Source organism: Amphichorda felina (assembly GCF_050947745.1).
Source record: "Amphichorda felina strain 45539 chromosome Unknown scaffold_5, whole genome shotgun sequence".
In the NCBI taxonomy this organism is placed as follows: Eukaryota; Fungi; Ascomycota; class Sordariomycetes; order Hypocreales; family Bionectriaceae; genus Amphichorda; species Amphichorda felina.
The window spans coordinates 1,521,503-1,538,306 of NW_028145045.1; the positions used below are offsets into that span (position 1 = coordinate 1,521,503).

The following is a 16,804-nucleotide window of genomic DNA, read 5'->3' on the forward strand; positions in this document are numbered from 1 at the left end:
AAGGAAAAGCCCTCCGGTTTCGAAGATGTTCAAGGCCATCGTAAACGTCTGTACTCTTCATGAAACACATTTTCAGATGGACTGCCGGCAGACCCTACATACGTACGAACTGCGGAGTAATACTAGGTACTCTTACGGATAGTAACATCATCCTTTCGTTTCAGGTTTTGCCCCAAGTGGCCCCGAACCACGTGGCGTGCATCGGAACGGGGTAAGAATCCTTTCAGCACCCGCTGGCGGCCGGGCACGACGGTTGTTGCAGCTTTGCACGGCTCATCACTATTTGCGCGGACGATCCAAATATCGGGCTGAGACCCTGACCTACGAGTATAAGGCGCCTGGGCTTAACAAGGCTCAAATGAAATGACGTATTAGCACGAGACGAACGTCACAATCCTAGAGGTGAACATCGGGTGCCCAAAACGACCCGCAAACCCCTCCTCTTCTCATCCTCCAATCCGGGCGTAACTCCTCAATTTGTCAGAATTCAAGGTTGATGGGCGAGTACACACACTCGTGGCCGCTCAAATCGACGATACCACCAGACCCGGAGTGTTTGATCCGGAAACACCCTTGTAAGCCCATCCATTCCCCTCCCCCTTCCCCATTGGGCTGCAGGGCTGCAGACAGGCATCAAAGGTCAGTCCAGTCCGCCCCGACATAAAAATTGACATGAAAATTGCGTGTTGGGAGTATCATGATCGTGTGACAAGGTGCGTTATACTCGTTGGAATAACTTGTACTTTTTATTGAGCATCCCATAGGGGGTACGAGTACGAAGGGAGGCGTCAAAAGTCTTGCACGTTTTATATGTATATGTACGTAGTATCTCACTAACAGATACACGCGGTATAGCTATATTCAGCTGTTAGTATGAGACATATTGAGTGTGCTATACTTTTAACGCCTCCCTCTTCACCACATTTGTGCCGCAATCGTTGTAAATAATATACAGAGCACCTACCCTAGACATCCCTAACTTGTATGCAATGCTCTCCCTCCGGTATCTTATAAAAATACCGCTTACAAAAACTAGAAATAATGCCACTAGGTAGCGGGGTGATCTTAAATATTATCGATTTCCATTTCAATATATCTTTGGATGTCATGATGTTAACATAAATACCTGATGCGACAATATCAACCACATTGGATGGCCCATAGCTTGCTCGCGTGAGTCCCGCCATGTCCAAACAGCAACTTAGTATCCGTACAGAGTGACATTGAACTGATTCGTCAAACTTGTGGGGTGCAGGGGGAATAAACCCAATGATATTAATAAATGGATGGTCTCTTTACGGACACGCAGATAAACAAGATGTCAATACTATTATTATTAGGCACTTGATACATGCGAGGTGTTGAAGCCGGTGCCACAACATCGCGTGAGATGAAGTCAACACTGTTCCGTTGTGATCGCATCGCGATAAGAAACCCGCTTGGCAACTTGAGAGCTTGCAAGGTTCTGACACCTAGGGACCTGGGCCCGTGGTCCCAACAAGACCTGGGATTGGATGGGACCTGCAGGTACTGGGGCGAATGAAGATTCGCCATGACCCCACAGGTACTAGTCAGGTACCCTGATGCCGGCAGAGCCACCAGGGTGGCGGGAATCAGGAAGTGGAGGAACTTCACCGCGACCAGCAAAGTCCACGTCAACTGAGCACAATGGCCCAACTGAGGTCATCCTGGGGGGATGTCAGTGGTTGGAAACCCAACCTAAGCGGTGTTGAGGGCAATCAGCCATGGGACCTTCCATGGGCCAAACTGAAAGCTCTGGGAAGGTAGCAGGGCAGACTGGTTACCTCCCAAGCTCCCGGACCCTGCTTGCCTTACTGGCAGTGCTGGGGCTCAGCGCTATCTACGGATGGGTCCTCGCCTGCCTCAGGCGAGTCAGCGTATCAGATTGACATCCCCGTCAGTAGTCTAGTTCTCGTTAATGACAGTGCGCTCATTGTTCATTCCTCTGTCTACATCATCTATCCACTAGCCGAACAAGTGGTGTGGTTGTGCCTTGAAGAAGCTTTCAGTGATCAGCCTTGTCCATACGACTGCGCCTCGACCCTTTGCGCCTCCGCCGCCACCGATATCTGTACGCGCACCACGGGTTTTATTAAAGGAGCCCAAAGCTTGCCACCAACGCGAACCCTCGAAGACCTACTGCCATTGCCAACGTAAATTCCACAGCGCGAATCTCGTTGATGGATTTTTACGGCGCGGTGAAGGCGCCGACGTCTTTTCGACTGGCGACTCTCGCACGAGACACCTACGACGCTCCCTTTCGCTCCTTCGAGAATGCCCACGACTCGCACCCATCCGTCGGCCGTCTGTGCATGCTCGTCTTCGAGGCTGTCCTGGAGGTGGTTTGCGTCAGCTTGCCGGGATACCTTGTTGCGCGATTCGGCCAATTCGATGCAGAGAAGCAGAAATTCCTGGCTAATTTAAACGTCACGCTCTTCACGCCATGTCTAAGTAAGTCGCCATGTACCACCGATGTTGGTTGATACGGGCTCTGACAATTGCCATAGTCTTCACCAAACTTGCCTCGCAGCTGAGCTCTGCGAAGCTTTCCGACCTCGCCATCATCCCCGCCATCTTTGTTGTTCAGACATTGGTATCATGGATTGTTGCCAAAATCGTCGCTAGGCTCTTTCGATTTAATAGGCGAGCCTCCAACTTCGTCACGGCGATGGGGGTGTTTGGAAACTCAAACTCCCTCCCCATCTCGCTCGTTATTTCCCTGTCCCAGACGCTCAAGGGTCTTCACTGGGATCGAATTCCAGGCGATAATGATAACGAAGTCGGCGCGCGGGGCATTCTGTATCTGCTGATCTTCCAGCAGCTAGGCCAGCTAGTTCGATGGAGCTGGGGCTACCATGTGTTGCTTGCCCCGAAAGACAAATACCTCGAATACCAGGACCATATAGCCGAGGAGGGCCAATATCGAGACACTGTGGAACACGATGATAACGAAGCTCGTCCCCTCATGGATGGATTGGATGGCGACACTGAGGACGACAACGACACCTCCACGATCGATTCGCGGATTTATGAACCCGCTGGTCGCACGCCTGTAGCCGTTGCGTCAAGCTCATCCCTTGTGGACATGGTTGGCGAGGATGGATCGCCGAACAAGAGGATCCAAGCCGGTATGAAATCTGCACTCAACAACAATCAGACTTTCAACGGTAATGGCACAGACATCTTGTTTTTCCCTAGGCCCCCGACCGAGGATGAACCTGAGGCTCCGGAGGTGGGCGGCCGTTTTCAACGGAAGTGGCTGGAGGCCAAGCTCTCCACCAAGAACAAACTCAAATCCTGGAAGACACGGTCCGCAGATGGGCTTTCCCGTCTCTATGAGCGCCTGCCTAGACCAATTCAGGCCGTCCTCAGCTTTCTGAAGCTGGCTGGGGCCAAGACCAACCGCTTCATTTGGGACTTTATGAACCCACCGCTATGGGCTATGCTCATTGCTGTTCTTGTCGCCTCGGTCCCCTCCTTGCAGAGGCTCTTCTTTCAGGAGGGCTCCTTCGTCAAAAACAGCGTAACTGACGCCATCGAGTCCAGCGCTGGCGTTGCAGTGCCCTTGATCTTAGTGGTCCTGGGTGCCAATTTGGCTCGCAACACGACGGCTCGGGACGGCATCCAAGATGACCCCGAGGAAGAACAATTGGGGAACAAGCTTCTCATCGCGGCCCTCATCAGCCGGATGATTCTTCCTACGGCCATAATGGCCCCGATCCTCGCGCTGATGGCCAAATACCTTGCCATTAGCATACTCGACGATCCAATCTTCGTCATTGTGTGCTTCCTCCTTTCTGGAGCCCCGAGCGCACTCCAACTTGCACAGATCTGCCAGATCAACAACGTCTATGAAAAGACTATGGGCAAGATTCTCTTCCAGAGTTACGTTGTCTGGTAGGTGACTATCTATGTCTCGGCGTGAAACTAAACGCTAATCGCTATTCTAGGATTCTTCCTTCTACTCTTATTCTCGTAATGATGGCTCTGGAAACAGTGGAATGGGCCAGGTAATCGCATTTTTTTTTTGGAACGACCTATCACGACCTTGTTAGATATTATCTTGACGCTCAGGCTTCTTTGATTTCTCTGGGACTCAACGGAAACTTCGGCGTTTGGGTAGGGGAATGGCTGGATAGACTTCCTTGGGATGAGGATGTCCAATTTAGATTGGTTAGACTGGTATCTGGACAGATGGGCTGTAATTATAGCAGTGATGCTGTGGACTAGGAACCTATCCAGCTCAGGCAGAAAGAGAATTGATGAATAACTAAAACTACCAGTAGCCCAAGGATTGATCATGATTACTGACCCTGCTCATTATCATCGTACAGTGCGGGATGCCTTCCTCGGCTCCCTAGAGGTCAAACTCATTAACGAACGAACCTGTCAAGGTGGCAATCTCATCATGCCCCGTTAACGATGTTTGCTTCCGGCTCCAGAGCCCAATCCCTCACAGTTCCCTTCCAATCGCTGATCCTCACGTCTTTGATCTTAACTATGATGACGTTAACATCCCCGCCAGGAACAAAATAGGCTGTCCTTCCACTCCCGTCACCGTTGATCCCTGTGCTGGTGTCTTGGCGGAAGAGCTGGGCACCCTCCGCGTACGTGTGGTTCTCGAGATGGCGATCGCAAAAGTACTTCTCCTCTTCGGAACCTGGCTCCGCTATCCGTGCCACGCCTCCTATGGTGGCGCTGATGCTGGAAATCTGCGACGAGTTGAGGTTGAGGAGGAGGGACGCGAGGCTGGAAGGGGGTTCGGGGACGGGGGAGCCGCCGGAGGCGCGGCGGGTGTGCGTGGGCGACCGGTGGGAGATCCCTGTGTATACATGTCAGCTGTGTATTGCCAAGTGGCTCCGGGGGCGGCAATGGACGAACAGTCGTGAACGAGGAGCGAAACGTTGGGGTTGGCGCGAATGCTGGCCGTCTTTCGGGAGGAATGGTTGGACGTCATGACAATGACGGGATAAGCACTATACGGCGATTGCGGGAGGTATGTATAATTCATCAGGGAGACGTGGGGGATGTTGTCGTCACATGACGCCAGGTGAAGCTATCGTCACTTGCGTTAGTGTTGGGCTCGTTTGGCGGTTCGGAACGGGCGGTTAGGGGGAGGCACTTACGAATCGGGCTCTCTCCAAGCATTGGACAACTTCAGGCGGGAGGACGTTCGTCACCTGCTTATGAGTATCCCCCTCGGACGGCTCGTAATTGAGTGGGATCTTATCCATGGTGTGATGCTGACGATGTGCAGGCTATTGCTGTTGCGGTTTGTTGAGTGTGGTGGTTTGAGTCCAAGATCCACGACGCAATGCTCCCCAACTGGCTGGGCGACGATCGCGGGGCAGTGATGACTAAGGCGGGGGAGTGGGGATTCCCTGCCAACCTGCTAACATGGTAGTGCTAGTTACTGCTAGGCAGCCTAGGCTGCTATTAGCTTGGCGAGTGCAGCGGTGCTCCAGCATTCTGGTCTGGGGGATGGGGAGAAGAGCGGGCGGTTACTGTCGGCCTCGGTTCCCACCGGGCGGTCGTCCGTCCTCCCCATGCTCAACTTCCAGGGCCACTTGCCGAACCAGCTCTTCGTCGAGAAGCCGAAGCCTCTGCTCCTTCCATCCTTTTTCAGCTCCTCCATGAACTTCTAGCGCGGTCAATTGCTCCTGTCTTCTCCTCTCACATCAGGACCACCCGCGCACAGCTTCAGCCAGACGTCATGCGTTCTCTCAGAACCAAGCGCCTCCCCGTGAGGGGCGCTCTCCCTCGATACGTATCTACCTCTTCCACGCCTGCACCCAAGCAGACTGCCATCAACTCGGTGCTCATTGCGAACCGTGGTGAGATTGCCATCCGCGTCAACCGCACGGCGGAGCGCATGGGCATCCGCGCTACTACTGTTTATACCGACGTCGACGCAGCCTCATGGCATGCCTCTTCTGGTTTCCAGTCTCTCGCCCTGGGACCCTCTAATGCCTACCTGGACGGCGACAAAATCATCGAGTTGGCCAAGAAGCACGGTATTCAGGCGCTGCATCCCGGCTATGGCTTTCTCTCCGAGAACTCCAAGTTTGCGGAGAAGTGCGAGCAGGAGGGGATCATTTTCGTGGGGCCCCCCGCAACCGCCATGGCGGACATGGGTCACAAGGCCCGCAGCAAGGAAATTATGACCGACGCCAACGTTCCATGCGTTCCAGGCTATCACGGCGCCGAACAAGGGGAACAGTTCCTTCTCGAGAAGGCGAGGGAAATTGAGTTCCCCGTGCTCCTGAAGAGTGTTCGCGGAGGCGGCGGTAAGGGCATGCGCATTGTCATGACCGAGGAGGAGTTCATGGCGCAGCTCAATAGCGCCAAGGCTGAGGCTAGGGCGTCGTTCGGTGAGGGCGGAGAGGTCATGCTAGTGGAGAAGTATATTGTTCGTCCGCGCCACGTTGAGGTCCAGGTCTTTGCCGACAAGTGGGGAAACACCCTCGCCCTGGGTGAGAGAGACTGCAGTGTTCAAAGGAGGCATCAGAAGATCTTGGAAGAGTCCCCCGCCCCGGAACTCGATGAAGCAACAAGACAAGACCTCTGGGAAAAGGCTAGGAAGGCTGCCTCGGCTGTCGGCTATGTTGGTGCCGGCACCGTCGAGTTCATCCTCGACAAGGATACCAATAAGTTCTACTTCATGGAGATGAACACCCGTCTTCAGGTCGAGCACCCCGTCACTGAGATGGTGACCGGCCTCGACCTTGTTGAATGGCAGTTCCGTGTTGCCGCTGGCGAGAAGCTGCCCCTCACACAGGCTCAGGTCGAGGAGAACATGAAGCAGAGGGGCGCTGCCATCGAAGCTCGTATATATGCCGAGAACCCTGAAAAGGGCTTCCTTCCTGACTCTGGGAAGCTGGTTCGTGCCTACCTACCCTCCTCTTTCGAGTCCGACCCGGATGTACGTCTCGACCGGGGTTTCCTTTCCGGTAGCACCATCTCGGAAGCCTATGATGGCATGATTGCCAAGCTTATTGTTCGCGGGGAGACTCGTGAGCGAGCCATCTCCAAGCTCGAGGCAGTGCTGCGAGAGTACGAGGTTGTGGGAGTTAGCACAAACGTCGAATTTTTGAAGCGGCTGTGTCAAACCCCGGCCTTTATCGAGGGCGACGTCGAGACCGGATTTATCGACAAGTGGAAGGACGCACTGTTCAAGCCCCGGCATATCAAGAACGAGGTTTTTGCGCAGGCAGCATTGGGCGTTGTGAGCCAGCAATTACAGAAGGACACCCCGCACGGCCAGTCTCTAGGGTTTGGCAACCAGAGCGCGACGAGTGAGCGCAAGATTGCCCTTAAGGTCCTGGATGGGTACAGCGAGAAGGAGGGCGAGATTGTGGAAGTCAGCGTAGCCCAGACGGGCACGAGCCTTTTCACCATCACCGTCACGCGCAAGGGCGAGGAGACACCCGAGGTCTTTGCCAACGTCTCCTCGCAGCATCAAACGGAAGGCGAGGGCGTGAGCCTCCAGTCCTTTTTCCCCGGAGAGCGAATCAAGTCCTCCTTCGTCCCGCAGACCAACGACAATGACGTCAAGATCACCATTTTCCAGCACGGAGTCAAGACGGACCTCGCTCTTATGCCCCCAAAGTGGTATGAGAAGGAACTGGGCTTGAAGGATGTCACCGCATCTGTGGTGGCCCCAATGCCTTGCAAGGTTCTGAAGAATGAGGTGGAGGAAGGGCAGGCGGTTAAGAAAGGGGCTCCCCTCGTGGTGTAAGTTTTAACGATGTCTATGATCCAAAATCTCAGCTAACCAAGACACCTAGTATCGAGTCGATGAAGATGGAGACGGTAATTCGGTCACCTCAGGACGGAGTCATCAAGAAGCTGGCGCACAAAGAGGGGGTAAGTTATTATTGAGCCCTAATACTACGGATTCTTATTAACAATTGTTTAGGATATCTGCAAAGCCGGCACTGTACTTGTCTTGTTTGAAGAGCAAGGCGCCACAGAGGAAGAATCACCGTAGACAACCGACGCGGAGTTCATGTTTGATAGAGCCAATGTAATTGTTCATCTTATTTTGGCGGAGCACCTTTGCTTTCATGCATGTGGGAGTTCTCCTATGTAAACCTTCCGTATAACCTGCCAACCCAAATATCCCAACTCCAAGTTTATGAAAATAAAGAAAGGCCCCTTCTTGAATGTCCCGAGAAAACTCCGCCTATGCTATTCCTTGATCACAGAATAATAGAAGAAAACCCAAACCCTCTTGCCGAACGGAGTCTACCTTGTTCGCATCCTGTTGTAGTCTTCCGGTATATGTCGGCTCATCATCGATTTCCTGGCAGCCTTGCGTAGACGCTTCCACCACTCCTCAATATTCTTTCGGAATTTGGGATCAGATGGCGAAGTGTACGATGACGCCGTGAACTTGTTGAGCAGGTCCTGCCATTGGGTTAGCGTCATTCACCGAGGCCCACACACACACGCTCCATCTCCATAATGGGTAAAACTCACCTCTTGCAGCGCGAGGTTGATGAATCCCAGCACAAAGGCAACCCACGCGAGGGTGCCCTTGGTGGTGAGGAACTGGTTCCCGCCTCGGAACTCGACGGTACCGGTGCAGCGGCCGGTCTTGGGGTTGGGGAAGATGTTCTGGAAGTTCCACAGGACGTAGCGGTTGCCCTGCATGTAGAAGTAGAGCTCGGTCTCGCTGACACGGCTCCTGATCTCGGCGGCGACGCGGGCCAGCGAGGCGTGCGATTTGCCCCAGAGTAGGGTCTCGCGCAGGCCCGACTCGACGCTCTGGCTGTTGGCCTGGCAGTACTTGTTCTCGCGGCGGGCCTGGGGCAGGATGGCCGCGACAAACTCCTCGTAGACTACGGTGGCGAAGGCAATCTTCTTGAGGGAGCGGAAGGAGAACTTGTTGTTGAGGCTGAGCGGCGTGACGTGGACGTGGCCGCCGCACGAGATGTCGCGCTGAGGGTTGAAGTGGACGCGCATGGCCTCCCAGAAGTCGGAGAGGGTGCTGCTGATTGGCATCGTGGTGTTGAGCCTGGGGGACACAACCTCCATACAAACTGTCTTCCTTTTAGCATCGTCCGCGGTATTAGTTATGGGAAGGAAACTTCGTACCTAGTGGCGCATCGCGCTTCAAGGAGCCATCGCGAGTGACGAACCACTTCCCACCATAGTACTCCGGGTGCTTGCTGTAACGTGAGCAGTCGTCATGGACGGCCTCGATGCCTCTATTCCGAAGCTTCTGAGCTAACTGGCGATACCAGTCGACGTTGGTGAAACATTCGCCGCTGCCGTAGGGCTTGGCAACGGCCTCGATTTCTATGCCAAAGTTGTAGTGTCGGACCATGACTGAGCCTTTTGACGGTGATAGAATCTCGAATATCCGGCCGAGAATCTCTGACTCGGGGGCAGAGTGGGCAGTCATTGGGATAGATACTTGTAGTCTTCTTCTCGACCATTCATCAGATGTCGGTCCTCGGCTCCGAGCTGTCAGGTACCACGAGCTTCACAGCAGTTAATCTCTGACGAAGCAGGTGAGCGCATGACCATCTCTCGTGTCCAAGTTTCAGGCTGGAGAACAGACAGGACCCAACGAGGTGTCGAGGCGGCGATTGAGGCTCATATGAGCGGCGTGTAAGAGGGCGTGGAGCCTCTCCGGGGTGGCCAACCCACGCCAACCCACGCCAACCCACTGTAGTGGCACCAGCCCAACCTCCTGACAACGAGCCCAGGCTGCCCAGGCACCTGACAGCTGGCCGCGTCGCCACGACCTGAGCGCCTACGTCGTTTGGCATGATGAGTCGAGGTGTTTTTAATGCCCGGCCACGACGGGCATCCAGCGGTCAGAACGTGGTGGGTGGCCATTGGTCGGGAACCCCCAGCACGGCCCATCATGAGGTTGTTTGGTGCCCAATGCATGCAGGGGCCGCTCCACCAAGCAGGATGATCGCCTCGGAGTCCTTGGAGTCTCCAAGACAGCCGCTTCTTCCCCCATAACCGATTCCCATCCCGCACTACGGAGTAAGCTCAGCACGTCTGCCTGTCTCTCTTTTCTCCACGGACATTCGGATCTTCTTCCCGCCGACTCCATCTCAACCCCGACCCACCACTCAGCACTCAGCACTCAGCACTCAGTGTCACCACCACCCATGGCCTCTCCATCTAACGGCAACGGCAAGCAACCAGCCCCCAGCCGCCCTACCACATTCTACTTTGCGTATGGGAGCAACCTCCATCTGAAGCAGATGAAGCGAAGATGTCCTAATAGCAAGTATATTGGGATGGCCAGGCTGGTCAACTACCGCTGGCACATCAACGAAAGAGGATATGCCAATGTTGTCGCCGCCCCGGGGCACTGGGTTGACGGTCTTGTCTATGAGATCAACTCGGTTGACGAGGCCAAGCTAGATATTAACGAGGGCGTCTCCAAGAATGCCTACGCGAAGAAGTACATCAACGTGCACCTTCAACGCGCCCCTAGCCCACTGTATCGCCGCCCGACCTCCTGGATCGTTAACAGGGGTGGGCCGTCCAAGATCTCACGCCAAGTCAAGCAGGACGGCCAGAAAACGGCTGAGCACCCCCAACACTGGGTGCAGAAGGTTCTCGTCTACATCAGTCTCAACTATGTCCAAGACAGCCCCCCAAAGGACGAGTATGTGAACCGCATCAATTTCGGCCTCGCAGATGCCAAAGCTCTGGGTATGGAGGAGAGCTACATCAGCAACTGCATCAGGCCATTCATCCCAGAATCTGGCACCGGGGCGGAAAATAAACCAGCAACGGCAACCACAACGAAAACGGCAGCCGCAGCGGCAACGCAGGGCCAGAAACGGAATGCCTCTCCTAGGACTGGTGAGCCATCGCCCGCCCGAAGGGCACAAGGACCAACCCCGCCTGACAAACAGAGGACTTCGCAGAAAGCTCGGACGAACCGTCCTGCGGCTAAAAAAGGCGTCAAGGCGCGCGTTGTATCGCGTTCATCGCCTCCGCCATTGCCGCCTCGCCCGGTGGCTCGATTTCGGGATGTACCGGTAATAGTTGTGGAAGAATGGCACTTCTCGTCTCGATCAGGGTGATGATGTGATGGTGGTATTCGAAGGAACATGACGACTTGGCGTATCAACCCCCCCCCAGCGCAAATTGGATGAACTGGATGTAAACAACTCTAAATTGTATAACATTTCCTTTGATCTTGGTGACGCTAGTGGTGATAACAACTGACTCTCTTTCTCAGACTCGACTCGACGGGGGGCGCATTTATCCCCGCCTTCGGGTAGCTGGAGTTCCAAAGGGCCCTATTGTACCGTCAAAATCATGCTGGGTTGGCAAAATGAAGACCGACTTACTCGTACTTCTCGGGGTAGCTGCACGGGCTGGACTCTCGCGCCCAGGTGTTGGAGGTCCGTTGGAGGAGTCCCAAAGCCATCGGAGAACAGTCGGCTTCTGTACAGCCCCCTCCTCCCCGCCAAATACGAGAACCGTCGGCCTGCATATGGCCTTCAACGGCATCTTCCTTCCCTCTTCAATCCTCTCTACAAAGAGACCAGGAGCAACATCAAACAGATAGGACACTTTTCGTCTTGATGGTGAGTTCGTTTTGGTTCCGGTGAGGTCTAGCGCTATGCCACCGGCGGCCAAATTGAGACATTCATAGACTTCGAGCCGTGACCAGGCTCCACGCGCGGGCCATTTTAGAGAGAAGACACTGGGGGCCAAGTGAAGCTGATGAGCTAGGCTCGCGGCTGGTTCAACAACGCTCCTCCGTAACGAGCTTTGGAGGTCCGCTGACGACGCCTTGGGGACAATGACGGATAAAAGTTCGGCGAGGTCCTCGGAGACCAAGGTTAAAAGTCTCGCTCGTCTCGACTTGAAGGAAGTCTGGGTAGTTAATGCTGTCAGGGTCTCGCTTCTCCACTCTCTGCAGTGCCCATCGTCTGTTATATTGATTTCGTTAGCCTCGTCTGTTGCCGCGCACCAAATTTCAATAGTACTGCCTTACCTCGAGGTAGACGTGAAAGTGAGGTTTCCAGGTCATTGATAAATACCAACGTAGCATCTCCCTCGTAATCATCCAGAGGGCAGTAGAACGGCTTTGAGAAGAATACGATGCAAAGATAGTTCATAATGACGGCAACGACATGGTAGGGGTCAGATTGATCCGTATCAAGCCCACGTTTTGCAGCTTCTCTCATAAAAGATGCGAATCGAGTTGCTTGGGTGGGAGATGGGCGGGATCTGAGTCGTCCATAGTCCAGATCGTCCAGGATGGATTTCATACGGTTCTCGACCCATCGTTGTACGTTCCCGAAGAGGCCCCGGTACGCATCGACAGCCTCAGACTCTGTAATGTCCTTCCGTGTCGACTGCAACCGAAATATCTGATCCTTGGCATCTGATAATTGTTTGTCTTTGGTTCTTGTTTGACTGCGAGCCTCGGAGAGTTGGGTCTTCGTTTGGGACAGCTCCTTTTTGAGCGCATCCAGCTCTGCCTGTAGCGCCTTTTTCTCCGCTTCTTGAGCTTCCAGCTCCTGCTGCCGTGTATCCAGGACTTGTTCTGTATATTGGCGAAGGCGAACTTCATCTGCCAACTTCTCTTCAGCGGGGGGTGTTTGAGGGGCAGCTTCTTCGGGCTTCGACTCTTCTTGACCCATTGTGATGTTTCCGTCCGTGGTTTGCTGCAATGCTTCGGGATTGTCGCCCATTGTGAAGAAGGGCAGACCAAACGCAAGGCCAAGGTATTTTTCTGGAAGAGTCGCGTTGGAAAGGATGATTGATCCAATAATTGACGTTGTACAAGTTTTTGGTGACTGGTTCAATGTTGAAACTCGGTGACGGGGCAGCGGCTCTACCCGAACGTCATTGGCCTCTCCGGCGAGGCACCAAACCCAATCATTGCTTATTATACGAATAAGACAAAAGACAAAACCAAAAGCGCAGCCTCAAGCTTTTGGTGGACGAGAGAGAATTGGGCGCGTAGGTGCCCAGTGGTGGGTGCAGCGCAGTGGACGGAGGTGGTCAGAGCATTGGAGCCAGAGTCGGTCAATTAGTAGACCAGCTCCACAAGTGACGCGAGCAAGGCGGCGGCTGCATGTCGCCTGCATGTAGGCCCAACCAGGACCAAGTTGGAGGATACGATTATGCCCTCGTGATCAGTCATCTTTCCACCCCGGGTGTTTTTGTGGCCAGCCTTCGTTGAAGCCTTACCTGTTGAGATCCACGTCGGTCGTCATTTGCCCATGACACCTTAGGAACGAGTAGTTCAGCAACTCTGCATCCTAGATGGCACCGACCAGTGAAGTGAGACATCAAATGCATTGACTGCTTCGTTAATGATCCCGTTCAAAATCTTCGGGACTACGAACTCGACCTCACTGGCTGTTTTGAAGAGTGCCTGTCAAAGATGCCGAACTGGGCGGAACAGTTTCTTTCGGGAAACGCAGACAGCGAGAAGGAGAGCGGGAAGACGGACAGGAGGATAATCGTTTCCATAGACTTTGGAACAACTTACTCTGGGATTGCCTGGGCCGAAACCAGTAGGGTGAGCTACAATCTCGTCCTGAAGTAGCCAGGGTGGCGTGCTAACTCGGAATAGCCCGATGTCCAACACGTCGTCTCAAATTGGCCATCCGTGAACTCTTTCAGGAGCAGCGACAAGGTTCCCACGGAGTTGCGAAAAGTCGCTTCTGGATGGCAATGGGGCTTCCAAATCCCCGACTCGTCCAAACGAATCCGGTTTTTCAAGCTGTAAGTCGGCGTTCCACCACCTTCCGAAATGGCGCCAGCGTCTCACAGTATTCCACGCCAGAAAACTAGACGACCCAGCTCAGGCTAGGAAGGATGGGGCGACGCCTGAAGAGCTAACCAAGGTGTACCTGTCTTGCCTCCATACGCATTTCATCAGCATGCTGGAGAAGCGCCTGTCTCCAGGGGTTGTGCGGGAGACGCCTATGGACTTTGTTGTCACTGTCCCTGCAATTTGGTCAAACGCTGCAAAGGAAGCTACCGAGAGAGCTGCGGCAGTGGCGGGGTTCTGTGGGAGCAAGAGAATTCAGCTGATATCTGAGCCAGTAAGCCCCAGCTCCGACCTTGTCCCGTGATGGAGCTGACGAGAACAAGGAAGCAGCAGCGCTATACACTCTGAAGAATCTTAGCCCCTCGACGTTGCAGCTCGGTCGACGATTCGTAGTATGCGATGCGGGCGGTGGTACCGTCGACCTCATAACATACGAGGTAGCCGAAACCAACAAGCTCGCGCTGAAAGAGGTGACTGAAGGCACTGGTGGAAAATGTGGCTCGTCTATGCTGAACAAGAGATTCCGGCGACATCTGAAGCAAACTCATGGAGACAAATACTGGACAACCGAGCGACTTGTACATGCCTTAAATGACTTTGAATCGGTGAGTGACATACAATGTCGCTCGCAACCCCTTCCATGGCTCACACAGTGGCAGTTCAAGAAGAGTTTCTCTCCCAGGGGAGAGCCGCTGACCCTCAAGGTCGATCCGAGCCTAGGGCTAAGGCGAAATCGATATACCATGCCGCAGGAAGAAATGAAGGAAAAGATTTTCGACCCAATCATAAAGGACATTATCTGCCTCGTCAGAGAACAAGTCTCGATGGCAGGAGACGAGGTGACGGCAGTCGTCCTGGTGGGTGGATTTGGGCAGAGCCGGTACCTCAGATCCAAAGTGCGTGATGCAACCGCCGCAGGAACACAGGTTCTCCAGCCAGAAAGTGGCTGGACAGCCGTCGTCAAAGGCGCCGTCATCCACGGGCTAGCTCAATATGGCCCAACACTGTCACCAGTGGGGGTGGCCTCAAGGGTTGCCCGGCGATCATACGGGACTTGTCTGCTCGCCAGGTACGACATGATGAGGCATGATCATAGACAAGCGTGGGTGATCAACATAATCATTTGGCGCATGGTGTGAACGCTGACTTTTGAGCCAGGTATTGGTCCGAAAAAGAAGAAGAAATGGTAGTGACAGAAATGCTGTGGTTTATCCGCAAAGTACGTCCGGTCCCCTTTGTGGGAAAGTGATGGATAGTGGCTAACCGTCCTCAGGGAGAGTCGTATCCAGAGGGAGAACCATCGACGATTGAGTATCAATGCGACATACCCGTCTCTGGGCTTGGCCACGAGCCCCAGACCGAGATCGAGATATTCTGCAACGATGACGAGGAGCCGCCAGTACACGTGGATTCAAAAACTCGATCTGTTGCAACACTGTCAATTGACCTAAACAAGGTTTCCAGTTCAGCCAAGAGGACGGCTGCAATAACACGCATGGGGCATCATCGTTACTACTCTCTGGAAGGGGCCATTGAAGCTACGTACGGGTCAGCCAAGATCACATACGCGGTAAAGCTTGGAGGTGAGCAACATACGCATAGAACTTATCCTTCGAAAATGAGTCTAACCCAATCGCAGGCGTAGTTCATGACATGATTACCGTGAAATATGAGCATTAAAGTGAAAGACCATGGCTCAGAAGGGATCCATGATTGTGCACAGGGGAGTAGACCAGCCCCTGAGGGAGTCCAACGGCCGAGTGGGCCAAAAGTGTCCGAGTAATGTGAATAAACAACAAATAAACCAACAACAACGCCAACACAGTCGTTGTGTTGCTTAAATATTGAGGTGGGTGAAGAAACTGCGTGTTGACGAGGTGATGTGCCATGCCAATCGGAAGGGGCAAGATGTGGGTGAAATAGACAGGCATTCAATGATAGTCATGTGATCTCGCGTCACCTCGTTCCTTCTTGTCGCGTCAACCCCCCACCAACAACGATTTGTTGGTGAGTTTTCATCATCAGCACCACCGCAGCAACAGCAGTATCGCCATTGAACACGATGCCGGAGCGACGATGGCCAACGCCTCAGGTGCTAGAGGCTTCGACGCCGCATATGCAAACGCCGGCCCCCCGCCATCCACGTTAGCCGCCCAGCTCGTTGAGGACATCTCGCCTTCCACCAAGTCCTCCCGATCCGACGAGAATGCTGAGCTCAAGGGACATTTTGCTACAATCCAGCGTGTCAAGGATAATCCTGACCTTCTGAAGACGCCGAGCGAAAGGGTTGAGCACAATCACATGCTCATTTATGTGTACTGCCGCGCTGTCCTCGAGAACATCAAGCTTGACGATCCGTTCCTCGACCGTGCTTATGCCCGAGCCGAAGTTTTGAAAACGATTAATTTCTTGAGATTTACAATTAAGGAAACACCTTCCGTGCTCAATTCTCATATCGTTGGAGAGGGATTTCTGTTCCGGGGCCAGGAACCTCTATGGACATGGCTTCTGCCGCAGTTGCTACGGATGCTTGGCCATCCCCATTGCTTAGAGCTGCAAGGGTCTATCGAAGGCTTCCTACAGTACTTGCTTCTTGTCACTACCCGAGGTGAGGCCCTGCGAGAAGTTGCTCCCGCGCTAGGTCTATACCTAAGAGCTTCGCTCACAGGTGAGTCCCCCCTGAATATTTTAAAACAGGCTCCTAAAACAGACAAGGACTCCTCGACCATCTCCAGGGCGTTTCGGTTATACCATCACATAAAGATGTAAAAACTGAGCTTATTTTACCACCTGCTCTTGCTCTAGGGCAGGTGCTGGGCACGAATTGGTTCCACACAACCCGGAACACGTCGTACATGATCTCCAGTGCGTTCCATGCTCTGAGACAGGCATCAAGCCTAGTCACCATTCTCGCGTATCCTATTGTGTCGGGCGACCCAACATTCTACTCCATAATGCCCTGGTCCGAAAATGCTACCTGGCTTTTGGACGCTCTGATGGATC

At 53.7% G+C, this 16,804-nt stretch overlaps 7 protein-coding genes across 7 annotated transcripts; 5 read left to right on the forward strand and 2 right to left on the reverse strand.

The window, feature by feature from the left end:
* Positions 1-2,201: 2,201 nt before the first annotated feature.
* On the forward strand, positions 2,202-3,922 carry ACO1O0_005328 (auxin efflux carrier; the record flags this gene model as incomplete). Its single annotated transcript, XM_083194751.1, has 2 exons — positions 2,202-2,472; positions 2,529-3,922. The coding sequence occupies 2 exons, from the start codon at positions 2,202-2,204 to the stop codon at positions 3,920-3,922; spliced, it is 1,665 nt and encodes a 554-aa protein (XP_083049664.1).
* A 505-nt stretch (positions 3,923-4,427) lies between these two features.
* Positions 4,428-5,255, reverse strand: ACO1O0_005329 (pyridoxamine 5'-phosphate oxidase family protein; the record flags this gene model as incomplete). The annotated part of the gene is made up of 3 exons (XM_083194752.1): positions 4,428-4,843; positions 4,903-5,077; positions 5,148-5,255. The coding sequence occupies 3 exons, from the start codon at positions 5,253-5,255 to the stop codon at positions 4,428-4,430; spliced, it is 699 nt and encodes a 232-aa protein (XP_083049665.1).
* Positions 5,256-5,734: 479 nt separating this feature from the next.
* Positions 5,735-8,011, forward strand: ACO1O0_005330 (carbamoyl-phosphate synthase L chain, ATP binding domain-containing protein; the record flags this gene model as incomplete). The annotated part of the gene is made up of 3 exons (XM_083194753.1): positions 5,735-7,755; positions 7,809-7,887; positions 7,940-8,011. The coding sequence occupies 3 exons, from the start codon at positions 5,735-5,737 to the stop codon at positions 8,009-8,011; spliced, it is 2,172 nt and encodes a 723-aa protein (XP_083049666.1).
* Positions 8,012-8,268: 257 nt separating this feature from the next.
* Positions 8,269-9,430, reverse strand: ACO1O0_005331 (putative amidoligase enzyme-domain-containing protein; the record flags this gene model as incomplete). The annotated part of the gene is made up of 3 exons (XM_083194754.1): positions 8,269-8,430; positions 8,503-9,065; positions 9,121-9,430. 3 exons carry the CDS (start codon positions 9,428-9,430, stop codon positions 8,269-8,271), a joined length of 1,035 nt encoding a protein of 344 aa, XP_083049667.1.
* Positions 9,431-10,250: 820 nt separating this feature from the next.
* On the forward strand, positions 10,251-10,954 carry ACO1O0_005332 (gamma-glutamylcyclotransferase family protein; the record flags this gene model as incomplete). Its single annotated transcript, XM_083194755.1, has 2 exons — positions 10,251-10,860; positions 10,926-10,954. The coding sequence occupies 2 exons, from the start codon at positions 10,251-10,253 to the stop codon at positions 10,952-10,954; spliced, it is 639 nt and encodes a 212-aa protein (XP_083049668.1).
* Positions 10,955-13,910: 2,956 nt separating this feature from the next.
* Positions 13,911-14,940, forward strand: ACO1O0_005333 (Hsp70 family protein; the record flags this gene model as incomplete). Its single annotated transcript, XM_083194756.1, has 2 exons — positions 13,911-14,075; positions 14,152-14,940. The coding sequence occupies 2 exons, from the start codon at positions 13,911-13,913 to the stop codon at positions 14,938-14,940; spliced, it is 954 nt and encodes a 317-aa protein (XP_083049669.1).
* A 937-nt stretch (positions 14,941-15,877) lies between these two features.
* On the forward strand, positions 15,878-16,562 carry MEC1_1 (serine/threonine-protein kinase M1; the record flags this gene model as incomplete). The annotated part of the gene is made up of 2 exons (XM_083194757.1): positions 15,878-16,469; positions 16,537-16,562. The coding sequence occupies 2 exons, from the start codon at positions 15,878-15,880 to the stop codon at positions 16,560-16,562; spliced, it is 618 nt and encodes a 205-aa protein (XP_083049670.1).
* Positions 16,563-16,804: the final 242 nt, after the last annotated feature.